This window comes from Anser brachyrhynchus, assembly GCF_964034855.1.
Source record: "Anser brachyrhynchus genome assembly, chromosome: 12".
NCBI lineage: Eukaryota > Metazoa > Chordata > Aves > Anseriformes > Anatidae > Anser > Anser brachyrhynchus.
In genome coordinates this window covers 406,520-422,834 of record NC_137707.1, presented here as the reverse complement: position 1 = coordinate 422,834, position 16,315 = coordinate 406,520, and the positions used below count along the sequence as shown (strand labels likewise).

At 46.0% G+C, this 16,315-nt stretch overlaps 1 protein-coding gene across 45 annotated transcripts in view; it reads left to right on the top strand.

Moving 5' to 3' along the window:
- LOC308176543 (uncharacterized protein) overlaps positions 1 to 16,315 on the top strand; it is a 129,003-nt gene that overhangs the window by 75,547 nt on the left and 37,141 nt on the right. For 41 of the 45 annotated variants that reach the window (XR_013938313.1, XR_013938314.1, XR_013938338.1 and 38 more), the window contains one exon: positions 11,104 to 11,171. Coding sequence is in view for 1 of the 45 variants with exons in the window: in XM_080552430.1 (XP_080408556.1) it covers positions 11,104 to 11,171; positions 12,336 to 12,456 (189 nt within the window). In the remaining 44 variants the exon portion in view is untranslated. Of the gene's footprint in view, positions 1 to 6; positions 11,081 to 11,103; positions 11,172 to 12,335; positions 16,313 to 16,315 lie in introns of those variants that run through there. The other 4 variants (XR_013938330.1, XM_080552430.1, XR_013938331.1 and 1 more) reach the window with 4 other exon arrangements.

Genomic DNA, 16,315 nt, shown 5'->3' with positions numbered 1-16,315 from the left:
CCTCAGGTGATAGATCCAGGTCATAAAGAAAGCATGCGACAGAGTTCCAAGTAAGAGCCAAGCCTTTTGACCTCTAGTAGATGTACAAGACTGTGTCTTCAAAGGCAATGTACTGCTTGCTTAGTTACTTGATACTGGAGGAAAATACCTTTTTGCAAGTTGTTAAAACCAGGCCAGACGTAACTGTACTGCAGTCTGATGTCTGCTTTCTCCATTCTCAGATATGAACCTGTGCTCAACTTCACAAGCTGCTGTCCTACTGGAGATAGTAAAGTACTTGCTACAGAAATTCAATGCAAACTCTTGATGTGTCTCATGTTGCTTTTTTGCTACAGACAAAATAGAGGGGATTACCACCTGACCTGCCTTTGTTCAAGAGCATCTGTTGACTATGAATCACAAAGGGTCGGACTCTTTAGGAATCCATCTCACCTCTCAAGAGCAAGTCGTTTCAGCATGCTTGTACAAACAGAATGGATTATTTCTTAGGCATGAATGAAACTGTAGGAGCCCTTTGCTAGATGGGAAGTGCTATTTTGGACCAGTCTTCCATGGTGTTTGATAATAATATAACAACCTGATCCTCTGCATTTATTTATGAAAGTAAATGGAGGCCAGGAATCAACATTGGAAAGCTTTTGGTGCTAATGCAATATCACTTCTAGAATGGTTGCTTGTGTGACACTTCTAAAAAGATGAATCAGCAAAAGTACAAAAGGCAGCATGCCAAACTGTTTTCTGTCTTGTTCTATTGGCTCTTACGTGCAAATTTTATAATAGCAGTAGAGGAGGCTGATATGACAACATCTTTCAAATATGAAGAAGCTTCTGCCAAGGGGAAAGGAATAATCTGTTTTCTATGTTTAAGAATTAATGATTTAAATAGCAGGTAGGTTAGATTAGCTGCTCTGAACCTGTAGTCTGTAGACCGCTGGGGTTCTTTTGAAGGCTCTCTGGTCCATCTGTCTTTAAGTGTTAGCAGACGTGCTTTTTCCAGTTAAGAGTAATCGCTCATGTTGTGATTTTTTATATGTAGATTTTTATTGGCATCTTCAGGAACAAAGCTGAAGGTATACTGACAAGTTCCTGAGTAACCTGATCTGATTAGACCTGCTTTGAGGAGAGGGTTAAACTAGGTGACCTCTGGAGGTCCTTTCCACCCTAGATTATTCTTTTGTATTATGTATTTTCAGAGAGCTCAGAGACATCTTTTTGCAAAGTTGCAGGGAGAGGCCAACTTCAGGCCTTTGTATGTTTTGCCCCAAGAGTACTGAGATTATGTGGCCCATGGCATGACTCTCAACAGTCTGAGGCAAGTTGCACTAACTTCTAATGACTATCACTGTAAGCTGAGACATATTAATTGTGCTAACCCCTTTCTTTGTTCTGTGACAAGGGCAGAGTAGCACAAGCCTAGTTTGACCTTATATATTGGACTACATGTAAAATAAACCAAGGCTTGAGACAAAAAACACTAGTAAAACCTGGGCATCTTTAAGTTGAAAGAATTATTTAGACTAAGAGAAGGCATTTGGGCAGCTGGATTATTTCTATAATAAGCAAAGATATAATTACAATTTCAAAGAATATTTTAAAATGTATATGTCGCAGGGAGAATTGGCAATTGTTTTCTAGGAATTTCTTCTCTGGCAGCTAGGTGAGAAGGAAGAAGAGTTAGCACACAGCCACCCGTAGTCCTTGACTAGAATCCTGCATTTACTATTGCATTACTGTTCCCTGTTTTCTGTAGCCAAAAGGAAGAGGAAGTTACTGTTAGTACATGGGGGCAGCTAAAGCTTTAAATATTTTCTCTCACCTTATCTTTGCTTTACCCCTCATATTCCTTGGCTTTGTATTTCATGAGTCTGGCATAACCCTAGACATAGAAACCTCTAAAACTTCAGTGGCTAAGTGAAACAATGGCATATCAAACCATAGCATAAGTTTGGTAAGACTTTTTCAGAGACTGAAGATGTAGATTATCTGAGCTACCTGTTTTTCCTCTGTCTTTTATGTGCTTTTCTTTGGTTTAAAAGGGAGGAGGGGATAGTGGGCTTTAACAGCAGCTTCTAAAATTCTCTCTTCTTTCTAGCAAGTACAGGTGATATATCTTTGATAGCTCCTAAATGCACATTGATCATTTTCAATTTGGAAGGTTTTATATAATAGCACTGTGTTTGTTACCAAAGACAAATTCAGGGATGTTTATTGAGTTACTGTCTGTTAGAAGAGGGTATTAGATGTTCTCCATGATGATAGGCATCCAGAGCCCTCTCCCACAGCACATGAACCCCTCTACTCCCCGGAACCAGCTAGGGTTCAGTTTCCAAACATGACTAGCTGAAGCTCTGCTGGAGTTTCTCAAAGTCCCCAGCAAAGATGAGAATTTACTTAGTCATGATCTTTTCAACAAGATGCAGAAAAATTCTTCCGTGGGTAGTTATAAGGTAGTCTGTCCACTGCCAAATGTTCTTTCTAATTTTCTTGTTTCAAAATAAACAAACAAACAAAAAACTGTCTTATATCATAAAGCACAAGTGCCTTTGCAGTAATTCCATCCAAGATCTAATCAGGTGTTGTGGACAGTATTGTCTTGTAGTTGTGAATTGTTCAAGTTAGTTGATTTCTGTCCTCATTTTGTAAACACTTAAATATTCACAGTCTTTGCTATAGAACCCTTCTTCAGAACCTAAGGGTGCAGTTTCTGGAGCTATTTAAACGTAGATAACCTTCTATGCTAAGCGGAAAAATTCCATACCTCTCATCTTCCCTTCCTAGCCTTTAACTTTTGATCCTTCAGCTCGTTTGTGCTGGTATTGGTGCTCCTTCAGCTGCAGCATGAGATTGATCGGAGAGGTAGCCTGGGTGAGAACTGATGCGGGTTAATGTCACGGGAGATGGCAGGAACACGCAGAAGGAGGAAAGCAGGATGTCCCCCTCCTCCTCCTTGGTAGTTTTCCAGACATAATAGATTAAACCCATGGTGAAACGCCAGCCTGACTTTGGATGAAGGGGTGCAGCATGTTCAGGATTCACTGCTTTGGGATGGAGGAACTGCAAGATAGACTCTAAACTATTTTCAGTGATCAAGGATTGTGGTGTTAAAGCTAACAGGTGAGATGACAGCCATACATCACTTTAGCAAACAGAGCACTTGCTTCCATGTGCTCTGCTGGGAGTCAATGGTTCTGTGGGACACATGCCAGGTGCTTCAGGAGCATCCTCTAGCCATATATCTCACAGGGCAGGCAGAAGGAATGTGCTAAGCAATAGCCTCACTCGCAGGCTTCCAGATGACAAATATTGCTTAAACGAGTCCATTAAAGTAAAATAAACCCTTCTCAATGTACATGGGGAGCATATATAACACAATATATGAAGCACATCTATATTTGCTATATTTAAAACCTAAGTCTATGAGAATGGTGTAGTATATACTTTGAATAAGATACATTCAGAGCTGCCGAATGAGAAGCAGCATGTTTTGAGAAAATTTGTGATCTTCTGAAATATGTTCATATTCTGAGAGAGGTATGTAAGATATAGGACAACAAAGTACGTATTTTCATGGAGATGTGATCCAGCTGGTCTGTTGAGGCTTTGGAGAATGCACTTTATGCCTCTTGAGACTAACTAGATAGCCTTTCTAAACATGAAGACATTTGAGAAAGTTTTACATTTTGGAGACCATCTGTCCTCTAACCCTCTCCCAGGGCAGTTTTCTCCTGCAACTCCACAGCCTTTGGAAGTAATGTAGCTACAGCAGACAAGTGGAAGTAAGGAGCTTTAGGTTCAGCAGAGCTAGTTTTTCAAGCAACGTAAAATCCACCAAAACACCTGGGTGGAAGGAGGAAAGTCAGGAATGGAGAAGAATATCTGTGAGTGCTGGAGGGTGCTTTGTCTGGGTCCTGGAAACGGGAAATAAAGACAGCTGAAGGAGAGAGAGAAAAAAAAATAAAATGAAAAATAAAGAGGGAGTACGGAACAGAAAAGTGTGTCAAAGCCTGGGTCAGTGAGTTATGTCATGAAGTGATGTGTCTTGTTGGCCCAGCGGGGTTGAACTAGCATAAGCATAGTATTGAAATCTTCAACAAAAGAGATGAGAACAGGTCAAGAATAGACCTTTGTATCCTGCTAGCAGCTTGTGAAAGGGAGGCAAGATCCTTGCTACGTATCACCCTAAGTCAAGTATGTTGCAGCATGATTGTTCCATGATTTTAGGTTTGTGGGTAAGGAGGGTGATGAAGTAATAGAAGGTAAAATCACCCCCCTTTTGGGGGGCCAAAAATGTCATGGTGGGCTGGTGAGAGATGAGAGCACGTTGGCACGTGGTGAGAGATGAGAGCACGGTGGCACGTGGAGAGAGACGAGAGCCAGACTGCAGAGAGAAGGGAGAATGTAGTATGACGAAAAGAACGCTGAAGTTCAAATCATCTTGTCCTGGTTTGGGCATCATGCTTTAGGATTCTTGCAGTGCTGTTCCATCAGGCTGGTGATAGTGCCCTCTGGAAGGTACCACACTTGCTTATAGGGAGCCCTGATGATAATAGGCTCTGTGCTCTCCAGTGAGGGACCATTCAAACAAGTCATCTGGAACCAATGGGGTTTGTGCTTTTCTGTATACTTACTTTGTCAGCCTAAAAGTCTGTTGAGATACAAACTACATCGTAATAATTTCCATGCAAGTCAGCAAAGGTTGCTATTTAAAACAAAATTTGGTCTGATATACCTTCCCTGGCAAATAAGCGTGAATGATTAAAGGATTTTAACAATAAAAAAGTACCTGTTTCAATTATGTTTCAGAGGGTTAAAATCTACCACCTTGTCTAATTGCAGAAAGAACAGGTGGCAAAATGAGGTTTCTCTCCACAACTTAAATGAAATCAGTCCTCACCAACCCCAGTTAGTTCTTTGCCTGCTTATTCCTGTGTTAATTTAATATGGATTTTCATAGGGGCTTAATTTGAGAGCAAGGAGGCAGCAGCTATGTTCTGTCTCCTGTCTCTGTACAGATCCTCCCCTCATCCTCTCAGCAGACAACACTTTGGCTTGCTGCCTTGGACGGATGATATTTACTACGGTGACTGTCAGAGGAGTGGGATTTGTGATGACTGGGATTTTTCAAGTGGGTCTCAGTCCTGCTGGCTCGCAGACAGAGTGAACTGTAAAGGGTCATGAATGCTGTGACTACTCAGGAGCTTCAGCCATCTTACCACACTTTGGGAACAACTTTTATAGTTGTGGGAACAACTATAGTAATCAGCTTTGACATGACCAAAGGTGTCAGCGCATCCTATATTAGAAATAATTTCTAGGCCTTGAGCTGGCTTCAAAAAAATAAAAAATAAGCTGGAGAGACTTTAATTACATCTCCACTAGTGATAAAACAGCGCTGTCCCCCAAAATTAATGTGACTGATGTCTATATTCTATTGAAAAATGAGAGCTGTCCTTTCCACATAGAAAACAATGCACACTTTTATTGTCAATCAGAATTTCCTCTAATGCCTGCCAACAAAAAGGCCCTGTCCTTCTGGGCTACAAACTATTTGTTCTTCTCATACAACCTTTATAAATGTGATGTGTCTGTCATTGTTCAGAAAAGGAAAGCTGATGCCTGGGGTATCTACATCTTTTATGTTTGGGAGGGAAGGAATAGGCTTTGCAGTGGGATTTAAGTCTGAATCACAAACTATAATTTTGTTGGAAATGGAAGAGTAGATGCAGTGAAAAACTGAAGAGGGAAGTGCCTTGAACTCTTTGAAAATTCCTTCACTTCCTATTAATAGATCTGTGTTTAAAACAATGTGAAAAATTAAATCTCTCTAAGGCATTGAACCATGTGTGTTCCCACGAGTGCTCAGCATGTGTCTGTGCTCCACATATCAGATATTGTCCCTCCCATATTGGCTCCAGGCTTGCATTGCAGCAGGAACCTTGGTGGGTCTTGCAGCATCACAGCTTTGGAGATTCATAGCTGGCTTGGTGATTTTATAAAACATTTGTGTTCTCCATACTTTATTAGTCACTGACAGACTCATTGTTTATAACATACTTCTCAGCAAGCTGTTTGCAACTCATCGCCCTGCTTGCTTTATAGTCTATAAATATTTAATTCTTTAATAAACTGCTTATATGTAATATCAAATGACTGATGCATTTCTTTCCCCTCTTCAGCAGTGCTACTATTTGCAAAACAATTCTTTTTTTGAATATCAATATGTCCCATAAATGCTTGAATTTCCTTTTCTAAATAGCAATTTCTTCAGGGTATTTGGTGAACTGACAACCAGAGCAATGGTTCCTGTAGCGTTATAACAGCTGCCCCTTCCTAAAGCCTTCATGGGGAGATTCACTTCAAAATGGTCCCAGACTTGTAATCAGAAATTGTTTGGGACAGTGGAGGTGATATTACACAGCTATGCATGTCAAAGAGCAGCAGTAGCCTGTACAGGCCAGAACACCCTTACAGAAGCCACGTGAGAGCATGCTCAGTACTATGCAGATCATGATGGGTATCACAGAGCGAGCGTCATTTTCGCTCACTGCAGGCTGCATCACCACCTCCTCTGCTACACACATGGACCTGTTGCAGATATGGTCCAGTGCACGCCCCCCACTGGGGAGCACTTGTAGGAAGAGTGACTGTAGGCTTTTGGTCCTGAGCTGCTCGACTCCCTCCTCCCTGGGGTTTCTCTTACCCAGGAGCAGGCAGCAGGCTGGCAGTAGCATGTTGCTCCCAGTTTCTCTTCCTTCTGGCCCTCCTCCAGTGGTGGTTTTGAATGCCCACCTGTGTGTGGTTGGAGTAAGGAACTTGAGACTGACTGCACCACCACCTCTGTGCTTCAGAGCCGGCATTTCGGTCTTCGTCATACCCTCCCCCTCACGGCACATTTGTCTTTAGCCTTCTGCCCTTTCAACCCTGACCTTCCCCTTCCCTAATGATGAAGGCTCACAGTCTGTGAAGGTGCTGTCCAGGACTGAGGTTTCTGTTGTGCTCTGCCACCCTGCCAGAGCAGAACCAGGTCTGGGGAAGGATTCGTGTACCTGGAACAATGACAAGGGCAGTGTCACCTTGTCTTTGTTTTTGTTCTTCCATGTTGCCAGGCACCATTTTTGACAGAGAGCCTCTGCATAAAGCTGTCACAAGACTGGAGACCAGAACGACTGGGCAGCACCATGCGACACCTTCTTGGTTGCTGTTCTGCAAGGTCTAGGTCACAAGTGCCACTGTTCTGGGATCAGAAAGCAATTGGATAGGGTGGATGTGATCTGCTCAGGTCACTCCAGCTCGTCGCAGCTGCTCAGTTCCTTACAGCAAACAGGCTTTGAGCTGATCACTGTGTTCTAGGCTGGCTGGCATACCTGCTGTGTTTTGTCAGGATGACAACATGTCTTCTCTTTGCCTTTGATAATGTTGTGTGGTCATGGATAGAATATTCACATCTAACTTCGGAGTCGGATTGATGATCAGGCTATCTCTTGTGCCATGAATCTTTGCACTTTTTGACACTGCGAGCAGAGAGAGCCTGGTTTCTTGCCTAGAGGTGGTACTGGTGTCCTATTTTTGATCTGAATTGGCAGGCTGTTGCCTTGTACTCAGTCTCCCAGGTGGCTTTGCATGTGTGCATGTGCGTGACAAATGCATCTGTTGACATGCAGGAAGGAACAAGATACAGAGGACAGCTAGGTGGGCCTGTGGTTATGAATCTTTAAGCAGCACTGGGCAGCAACATCCCTCTTTGCTGTGGGCCCCTGCATCCTCTGCCCATTGGTTTTAGACAGATGCTAACTAGCACATAATTATGTTTGGGGATTTGTTTGGGGCTCTTTAGTGCTCCCTTCGTGGTGGAGCCTGCCTAAAGGAGTCCTGGTTGCTGTTTGCTCAGAGGTCCACAGCCTCCTTTGGGCAGGTACTCATACTGTATATACTCATACTGTCTGTGTCAGACAGCATACTTTTTAGAGGCAGAGGAACCACCCCAGTCTGACAGCTGGGGATCTGCTCAGTACTGTTCCTGGAGTCACTGGTAAGGTCTGTGTGTGCCCACAGGAAGGGAGAAGGGGACAACTCATCTCAGAACAGGTCCCATCTGCAATGGCCTTTCCTCTCTGTCCTGCCTGCTCTCTTTCTGGGTGTAGAGAAGAGCCATGCTCCCTCCCTGAAGACCCGGCATCAACCTGAGCCTTGCCCACACCAGCAGGTAGTTTGCTGTGAAGGTAAAGCCATTCGAGATCTGTGCAAGGCAAGCACACAAGAAAGACCCTCCTAAATCTAATGTCAAACAATGAAGGAAGTAGGGTGTTGCTGTTTGGTGCTGCCCATTCTATCTTTGTCAACCTTTTCTTCATATATGTAGGTGCATGCCCCTGATCCAGAAGAGCATTCCTAGCAGAGCACAGAGTAGCCAAGAAGTCCCGTTTCAATGTGCACACATTTTTGTATCACATTTTATCTGGTGATAACATTCACTGTTTCGAAAAAGAATCGGCTGAAGGAGCTCCTACCCCGCTGCCGGCTCTCTGGTGGCACAAGCAGCAGGAGGAGCCCTGCCTGGCCCGGCTTCCCCACGCTGCAGACACAGAGCCAGCAGGGCAGAGACCCAGTGCCCACTGCGTCGGAGCTGCTGTCCCCTGAGAAGAGCATGTAAGCCTGGCATTAACCAGCAACCGTGTCTAAACACCAACGCACACTGCTGTGCTGTCGTTCCACCCTCAAGGCTGTCATGGGCCCCTCCTTTTTTGCAGATCTGTGGAACTTAACACATTCACCCTCCGGTTCCTTTTCCATTCCCCTCCTACCACGCACTTCACTGAAATTTCTGAATGGAAACACGGAATCGTCTAGGCATCCAGCTCCCAGCCCTCAGAGAGTCTCCAGGCAGTGAGCGCGCCTGGTGCCCTGGCTTAAGTATGAGTAATGATAAATAAGTAAATCACGCAGTGGGCTGTGCTATTCCCTAATGAGCCTGTTTGTCCCAAGCACTGTGCAGAAAACACTCTTCTCCTTGGCGATAACCTTTCTGCATATTAACATTATGCATGTATTCATGTGACTTCCTCTGCCTCACCACCACCTCCTTCAACTCATTTGAATAAAAATAATTTATGTGGACATTCCTTCAGTCAGGATCCCCCCCCCCCAATAATATTTCGTTGATGCTGTGCACCCAAATGGGGTCGTTATGCTTTCGCATATCATTAGGGCTTTATAAAGAACAACAGCGACATCTGCATGTGCCGCAGCGCTACAGAGATGGGGGGAAAAATACAGAAAACAAACCCCAAATGAGCTCCAAGCTTGTCTGGCTCTGTCTTTCCTCAGTGCCTTTGCCACCGCCATGGACACAAGTAATTGCACAGTGTAATCACATCACAGCTCATCTGAATATTCATAACCAAGACAAAGACTTGGAGGAGAAGAAAAGTGGGGGAGGGAGAAGAAGGAGAATTAAAATATAAAACAGCATTTCATTTTGAAGCAAAGTTCTGCATTCAGCTCGAGAGATTGTCTTGATATCTATATTGTCTGTCTGTCTGCCATTCAAAACCGGTGGGTAGTGGTAGCATTGCACCCATAGCCCCCCTCCACTGGGAAAGAAAATAAAGCAAATCAACAAACAGCAAAAGAACTGCCCCCAGCAAAAGTGATATTTGAAGAGTCGCCAACGGTGGCTAACCAGCTGCTGTTTTACCACGAAAGAAACAGTCTATTGAGGGAGCTTTATAAAGACCCCAATTAATATGTTGTGCATGTATAAGATCTACAAAGAGCCCACTGTGTTCCTCCCCCCGCAACCACCACCTTCTCGTCCTGATCAGTGCCAGTGGAGAAGGATCTGAGCTACCAAATAATTGATTAATCACTTCAGCGGTGACAACACCCCTCTCCAAAAAAAAGAGAGAAGAAAAACAAACACAGAAAGAGGCAACTGTTCACTAATTAGCTTGTAAATTACCGCTGGTTCCATCCTTCTTTTTACCTTAAAAAAAAAAAAAAGAGAAAGGGTAGAGAAATATAATCCCCATCTTAATGTATATGTTGTCTTCATTTCTTTTGTTTTACTCTGGCATCCTTTACTAATATTAACCAAGAAGTGTGGTGTTTGTCGAAGCTGTGGCTGGCTCTGCCAGTTCGTTCCCCAAAGAGCTCCTATTTCCATTCCACTGGAGCTTATATTCCTTTAAATGTCTAGCGCAGCATCATTTCCCCCTTTCTAATACATCACTCTGCTGGAATTAGAAGAATCCAAGGTTATATCCAACTTCAAAGGTTTCCAAGTCATCATGATTTTAGTAAAAGTAGAAGACAGATCATGGAACAAGTCCCTGGCTTTTGAAGATAGGCATCATAGGGACCTTTCTCTCTCTGTCTCTTTCTCGCTCTCCCTCTCTCCCCCCCAACTTTGTACCTCTCCAGCTCTGAACGTCCCGCGCTAACGCAGTTTAATGATATGCAAATGAAATATGCATAAAACCATTCTACTGTATGATGATTAAACACTGGAGACATTAACAGCCGACGCTTCACTGTTTGACTATAATAATCTTTCCCGAACATCCACTTTGATTGCAGAGTTATGGAAACCCATAGCAGTTGGCAGAGAGAGAGAGCGAGAGAGAGTGTGAGAGAGTGAGAGAGAGAGAGAGAAAAGGAAGGAGAGATGCAGGGACGCATCACCCATCTCTGCATTTATCCCACTCCAGAAGACGTTTCCCCCCCTTTGTACTGCGTTCCTACTGCTGTCTTTTGTAATCCATCCATGCGGTCGCACCAGGGCGATTAACGGGAAAAAAAAACCTCTTTTCTCTTAATGTTTCAAAGCTCATTAGCCAAACGATTATTCCTCATTAACAGCGAAAGCTCATTCATTAAAAGAAAAAATATGCCCAAAAGATGCCAGCGCTGTTAATCCCGAGCCCTGTAGCTGGGCTGTAAATCCCATGCTAGTATTTTCCATGCAGAAGGGAAGCGCGCCAATCCACAAAAAAAAAAAAAAAAAAAAAAAGAAAACATTTTGTGTGTTTTGTAAAATCCGCAAGAGAGGCAATTAATATTCCCGTTGTATGACTTTATTTTTTTGTCTCTCCCTTTTGTTTCCAGTGCCCTTGCCTGGCTCAGCGCCCGGTGCCAACAGAACACCTTGCAGGATCCTCAGCAACGCAGACAACGTAAGTAGCCAGATGTCCCTTGACGCCCTCTTCCAAAAGCCTCAAGCCCTCCGGACCCTGCAGAGTGTGTGTGGCTCTTTCCCTCGCTCACCCCTCCGGAGTGCCACCTGGGTTTCACAAGTAGCACCTTCCAAATCTCTCTGTCTTCAAGTTTGTGCATGTCTGTGTGGCATCCCTCCTCCTCCTTCACTCCCATAGTGGATCTTGCAAAGGGCTTCAGATCGGCCCCATTCATCTCCCTGGTGATAGCAGTGAATGTAGATAAATCTCTGACTGCCTGCTTGCTGCTGGAGTATGATTTTTATTTTGTCTTCTGTGTATACCTAGGTCAAAAAGTGGGATGTATACTTACACTGTGTAAGTGCCTGTGTGTGTGTGTGTGTGTGTGTGTGTGTCTAAATGTGTCTCACCCAAGCACACAAACATACATCTCTCTGCGTGTGTATATGTGTGTATGTTACATGCGTGCACACAAATATATATATCCACACACATGTGTATACTCAGAGATATACACACATATCTAGCACACACACACACTCGCACATCTAATCTGCAATCATCTGAGGCATTGTGTGCATATGTGTATGTGTGTCCATACGCACACTTCTGTGTGTGCGTATGTGCATACACAGGCGTCTCTCGCTCCATCTATAAACATTCCCTCTCCTCCCAGCAGAGGCTGTATGCAGCTGTGATCCTGCCCTATAAGAGCGGTATTCCTTCCTTCCTTCGGCATGCTATTTGGAGACCTTCATGCTCCTTTCTCGGAGTCTCTCCCGAGCGCAGAATTGGCATCTTTCCCTGAGGTTGTCCGAATGGCAAATGGCATCATCTGTAGCCTGCATTCTTGCAGCTTCTTATGGCATTTCTCTCTCGATGTCGGCTACTCCCTTTTGTTTGTTGTTGTTGACTGGGCTGGGTGTGGTTGTTGGTTTTTTTTTTTTGGAGTTAATTGTAAATGAACCTGAATGGCAAACACGCCAACAGCTTGCGAAAAAAGAAAAAAGAAAAAAAAAGAAAGCCCCACAAAAACGCCTTCTGCTGCGACAGATGCCCATGTTGCCCCTGGCATGGAGAACGGGCACAAGGGGTTTGTTGTTGAGGTTTTTTTCTTTTGCTGTTTTTATTGTTCGCGTTTCCTTTTTCCCTTTATTTTTAAAGACTCCAAGATGCCGGCCTCGGCTTGGAACAGAACGGTGTCATGGCGGAGACGACGGCCTTTGTCTCACAGGGTGTGAAAGCATCCGTTGTGCTGGCTCCACTGCGGCAGAATGACGTTTAAAGGGGGGAAAAAGTGCTGGAAGTCAGGGTCGTGCCGTGCTGGTGGGGGAGCCCCGCTCCCCAGTAGCTGCGCGCGTCCGAGGAAGGGCTTGCAGCGGAAGAACCTCGTCTGTAATCCTGGCACTCGCGCCTTCGGTCGCTGCTCGCTGTTTGCTCCTGGGGGTCTGGATAATCTCCCTTAGCGTTACCGCACTGTCTGGCCCGCGCACAGGGCCCCCGTAACATATACCCGCCGCCGTTATCACACGGAACTGTGGCGTTGCCACTGAATGGATGGCACTGTGCCAACTCTTCTGCCATCCGCCCTTGCAGCTTTTTTTTCCTCCCTCCTCCCTCCCTCTCTCCCCTCCTCCTCCTCCTCCCGTCGACTTGACGTTAATTAACACACGGGTTAATTGATTTTAAAAGCTGAAGAATTACAGTTAACTTTTCCCACAGGGTACAGCCGCCAGCCGCCTGGCACGGCTCTGCTGCCCGTGCCGGTGCAGGGGGGCAGGGAAGAGCCCGCAGCAAAACCGCGGCGGGCTGAGGGAGGCTGCCTGCCCACGGCGGAGGGAGCCGGCACGCACCCGCCTCGTCCTTCCCAATATGTCACCATCATGGTTTGCGATAAACAATCAAAACAATCCCTCCCCTCTGCACTCCCGCCACCCTCCCGGTAGGAACGCAGGCTCTGCCCAAGTCGAAGCAGCAAGGCTTTCCCCCCAAAGGCTCGCGGTAACACGCCAGCAGCCAGCCCTGGCTGGATTTCGCACCGCAGGGCTCCCCGCCCCAAGCAACCTGGAAATGGCGAGGTGGGGAGTTTGAGGACTGCTGTCTTTTCTCCATTTATCCTGTTTTCCCGGGCGTTTTTTTGTTTCCTTAATTGGCTCAGATATGTCGCTTGGGGTGAAGAATCTCAACCAGGGGAAAGTTAGTTCATTGTAATTACAAGAGAAATAAACCATGTGAGGGCTTTGTTTTTTTGCGTTCGCTCTCCCTCGCCCCAATCTCTGCTGCAAGTGAGGGTGAATGACAGTGCAGTTGGGAGGAGACGTGGCAGTGCCGGGAACTTGCCGCTTTCACCTTCTTGCGCTTTCATTTTATTTCATTTTGTTTTTTAAAAGCATGAAGCAAGTGAAGCGACAAGAGGAATCCATTATGCAAATCAGGTCACATTTGCATAATGCCTCATGACTGGGATATGCAAATGAGTTGTATAATTTATGAGTGCCAGTGTCTGTCTAAAAGTGTTTCCCAGAATTTATAAAAAGTGAGACGTGGGGAGGGCAGCTGGGCTCACTGCCCTGCCAGGAGGGCTCTGTGCTTTCTTTTCGAAGTCTTCCTTCAGACCAGCAGCTGAAATGCTCATTAATGAGAAACAAGCCCCCCCCTTTCCACGCATTTCCCCTCATCTTGTTTTCTGTTTCTCGCCCCGCCAAGCCCCCACCTGCTCAACTCCGAACTTCTCCAGAAGGCGACCGACTAATGCACCAGAGCTGGGACTCCTCTGCAGCCAGGCAGCCCTGTGCAGGCTGGCTCGGTCCATGATTCACTCTGGATGGCTCTGTGGCTGCTACCAGCAGGAGAGACTGTGCCTTTCAGGCATGCTAGCTCTGTGGGCACAGCACGCACAGGGAGCAGTGCCTCTGCCTGCCTCTGACGTGCATGGGGGGATTGCTGCTCATCCAAAACGCGCCGCCACTCATGCCTTGAGTTGGAAACCTGTGCCTGACCTTCCAAAGAGCAGCAAGGTCAGTGCAGGGGTGGCAATGCCCCTGGGAGAGACCTCAGGCTTCCTGCGTAGAGCAGGCAGCATCCAGTTTCAGCAATGAAAAGGTCTCTGGAATACTCTGGAAATGCAGGACAGGGGCCAAGATTGTTTGTGGTTTTTTTTCATTCTGCATGGTTGAAGATCTCAGGAGCACCAGGAGAATGCAGGTAGGCTCTCATTTCGTATGGGGATGCTGCTGCTCTGAGCTGTCTGCACAGGGAGAGAGTAAATAATAACAAACCCTGGCACGTGGAAAGCTGCGGTGTGACTGCGACTGCGGCGTGTCTTCGGAGCGTGCGAATCACAGGCTGTCCGGTCCCAGGCACCGTTGCGTGGGTGGCAACAGGGTGGTGAGTCCCAGGGCTGGGGCAGCTCGGTGGCAGCCCTCAGTGCTGAGTCTCAGCTCTGGGTCATCCTGAAATGGCTTTTGGGCAGGAAAGAATGGTTTGCTTTTCACGAGAATCTGTGTTTTGGGTTGTAAAACACTTGTGTTTGTCTCTTTGGTTTCAAAACATTTTTTATTGTGTTAGTTATATGAACTGATGAATCTTTAACTTGCAATCTGATTCAAAATAATGTGCATTTTCCTGTACTTTATTTAATAGATATATATGCATGTAGAGTACAGGTCTTGATTCTGACAGTGTGTGTTATACAAAACTTCTCCAATATAATGTAATGATTTCGTAAACTGTGCTCTTAACTGTGACTGTAGGATTTCTGGTGAGGGAAGATAAGTGGAGACTCTGCATTAGGTATAGAGAGGACAAAACTGGCTTGTCTTCTATCCTGACAGGCAAGGTGAGAGGCACCAGCCCATCCAGACTCCAAAGCATGTTTTGCTCATGACTTCTCCACTTTGGTGCCCTCCCTTTGCACTGGGGGGGAGGTGACTGTCCTCCAGAGCTGGTCCTCACTGTTGAAATTAGCAGATAAGTAGCTGAGTCTGACATGCAGCTTGTCCACAGCAAAGGGTTGGATCGGTGCCACTAGGAATACCTGGTGTGGCTGCCGAGGGCAGCAGGAGGCAGGCGCTTGGTGAGGAGACGTGGAGTTACAGCTACGTGGAGGGCCAAGGGCAGCGGAAGGGAACAGCGTGGTGGCCCTGGGCAGCATCCTGGCGCCCCGAGCAGGGGCTCTGGATGGGTGGCACTGTCAGGGCCACTTATACCTCCAAGTAAGAGTCCCTGCTTTATTCATCACAAAAGTTCCTGTAAATTGGAAAGGAAAGGAGATGATCTGTTTGCTTGTTAGGGTGTTTGGTGCAAGGTCAGAGGATTCCACACCAGGATTTTAGAGTTGTTCTCCAGTGGTGCCTGCAATGGCCATTCCTGCAGGGGCTGGCTGGCACTGAGGCCTGGGGTCACGGGCTGGGAGGAGAACCTCGGTGGCTGTATAGCAATTTGCAGGTGCTGCAATTCCACTTCTGTCTGGGGAAAGCCCACAGCTCCTTCTGGAAGGCTGACTCTGTGCTCTCATCTGTATGGGCTGCTGGCTCTGGTGCTCCCTCCCCACTACTGGTTCTAACCCATGTGGCACAAGGAGAATATCAACATTGCGGGCACAGGACCAGTGACGGAGCTCTCTTCTCCTTCTTGGGGCACACTGCACAATTCATGTTTCCCTACCTCACCTGCTCTCTCCCAATGCACGGGACTGCCCTGGAAACCTGGCACACCATCCCGACCTGCCCTGCTCTGCTGTCCCCAGGAGACCTGCCTTCTAGGGCACTCCCTCCCAACCCGTGTGCAGGGCCTTCTATATATGGATCACTTTTCAGTGTTTTCATAAAACCACCAAAACTCATGAATGCTCTCTTGTGTTCTTTGATGCTACTCTGAGGACTGGTGAATGCCCTGAGCTTTGTATTTAGGGATGAAAAAGGATCTTTCAGGTGGGAGAATGACAACTCATCTGGCATATGCACTGATGCTTCCACATCTACCAAAGATTTTCTGGCCTTTGTAGGTCATGTAACAACGGTCTGTAGCATGGCAAATCCTTCACACAGTATTACTCATTTATTGTCTGTGTTATTATTGAGGTGGTGTTTTTTGCCAGCTGAACAGAGTGCACCTGACAAACTTGTGTTTTCTTCCTGTGTCTT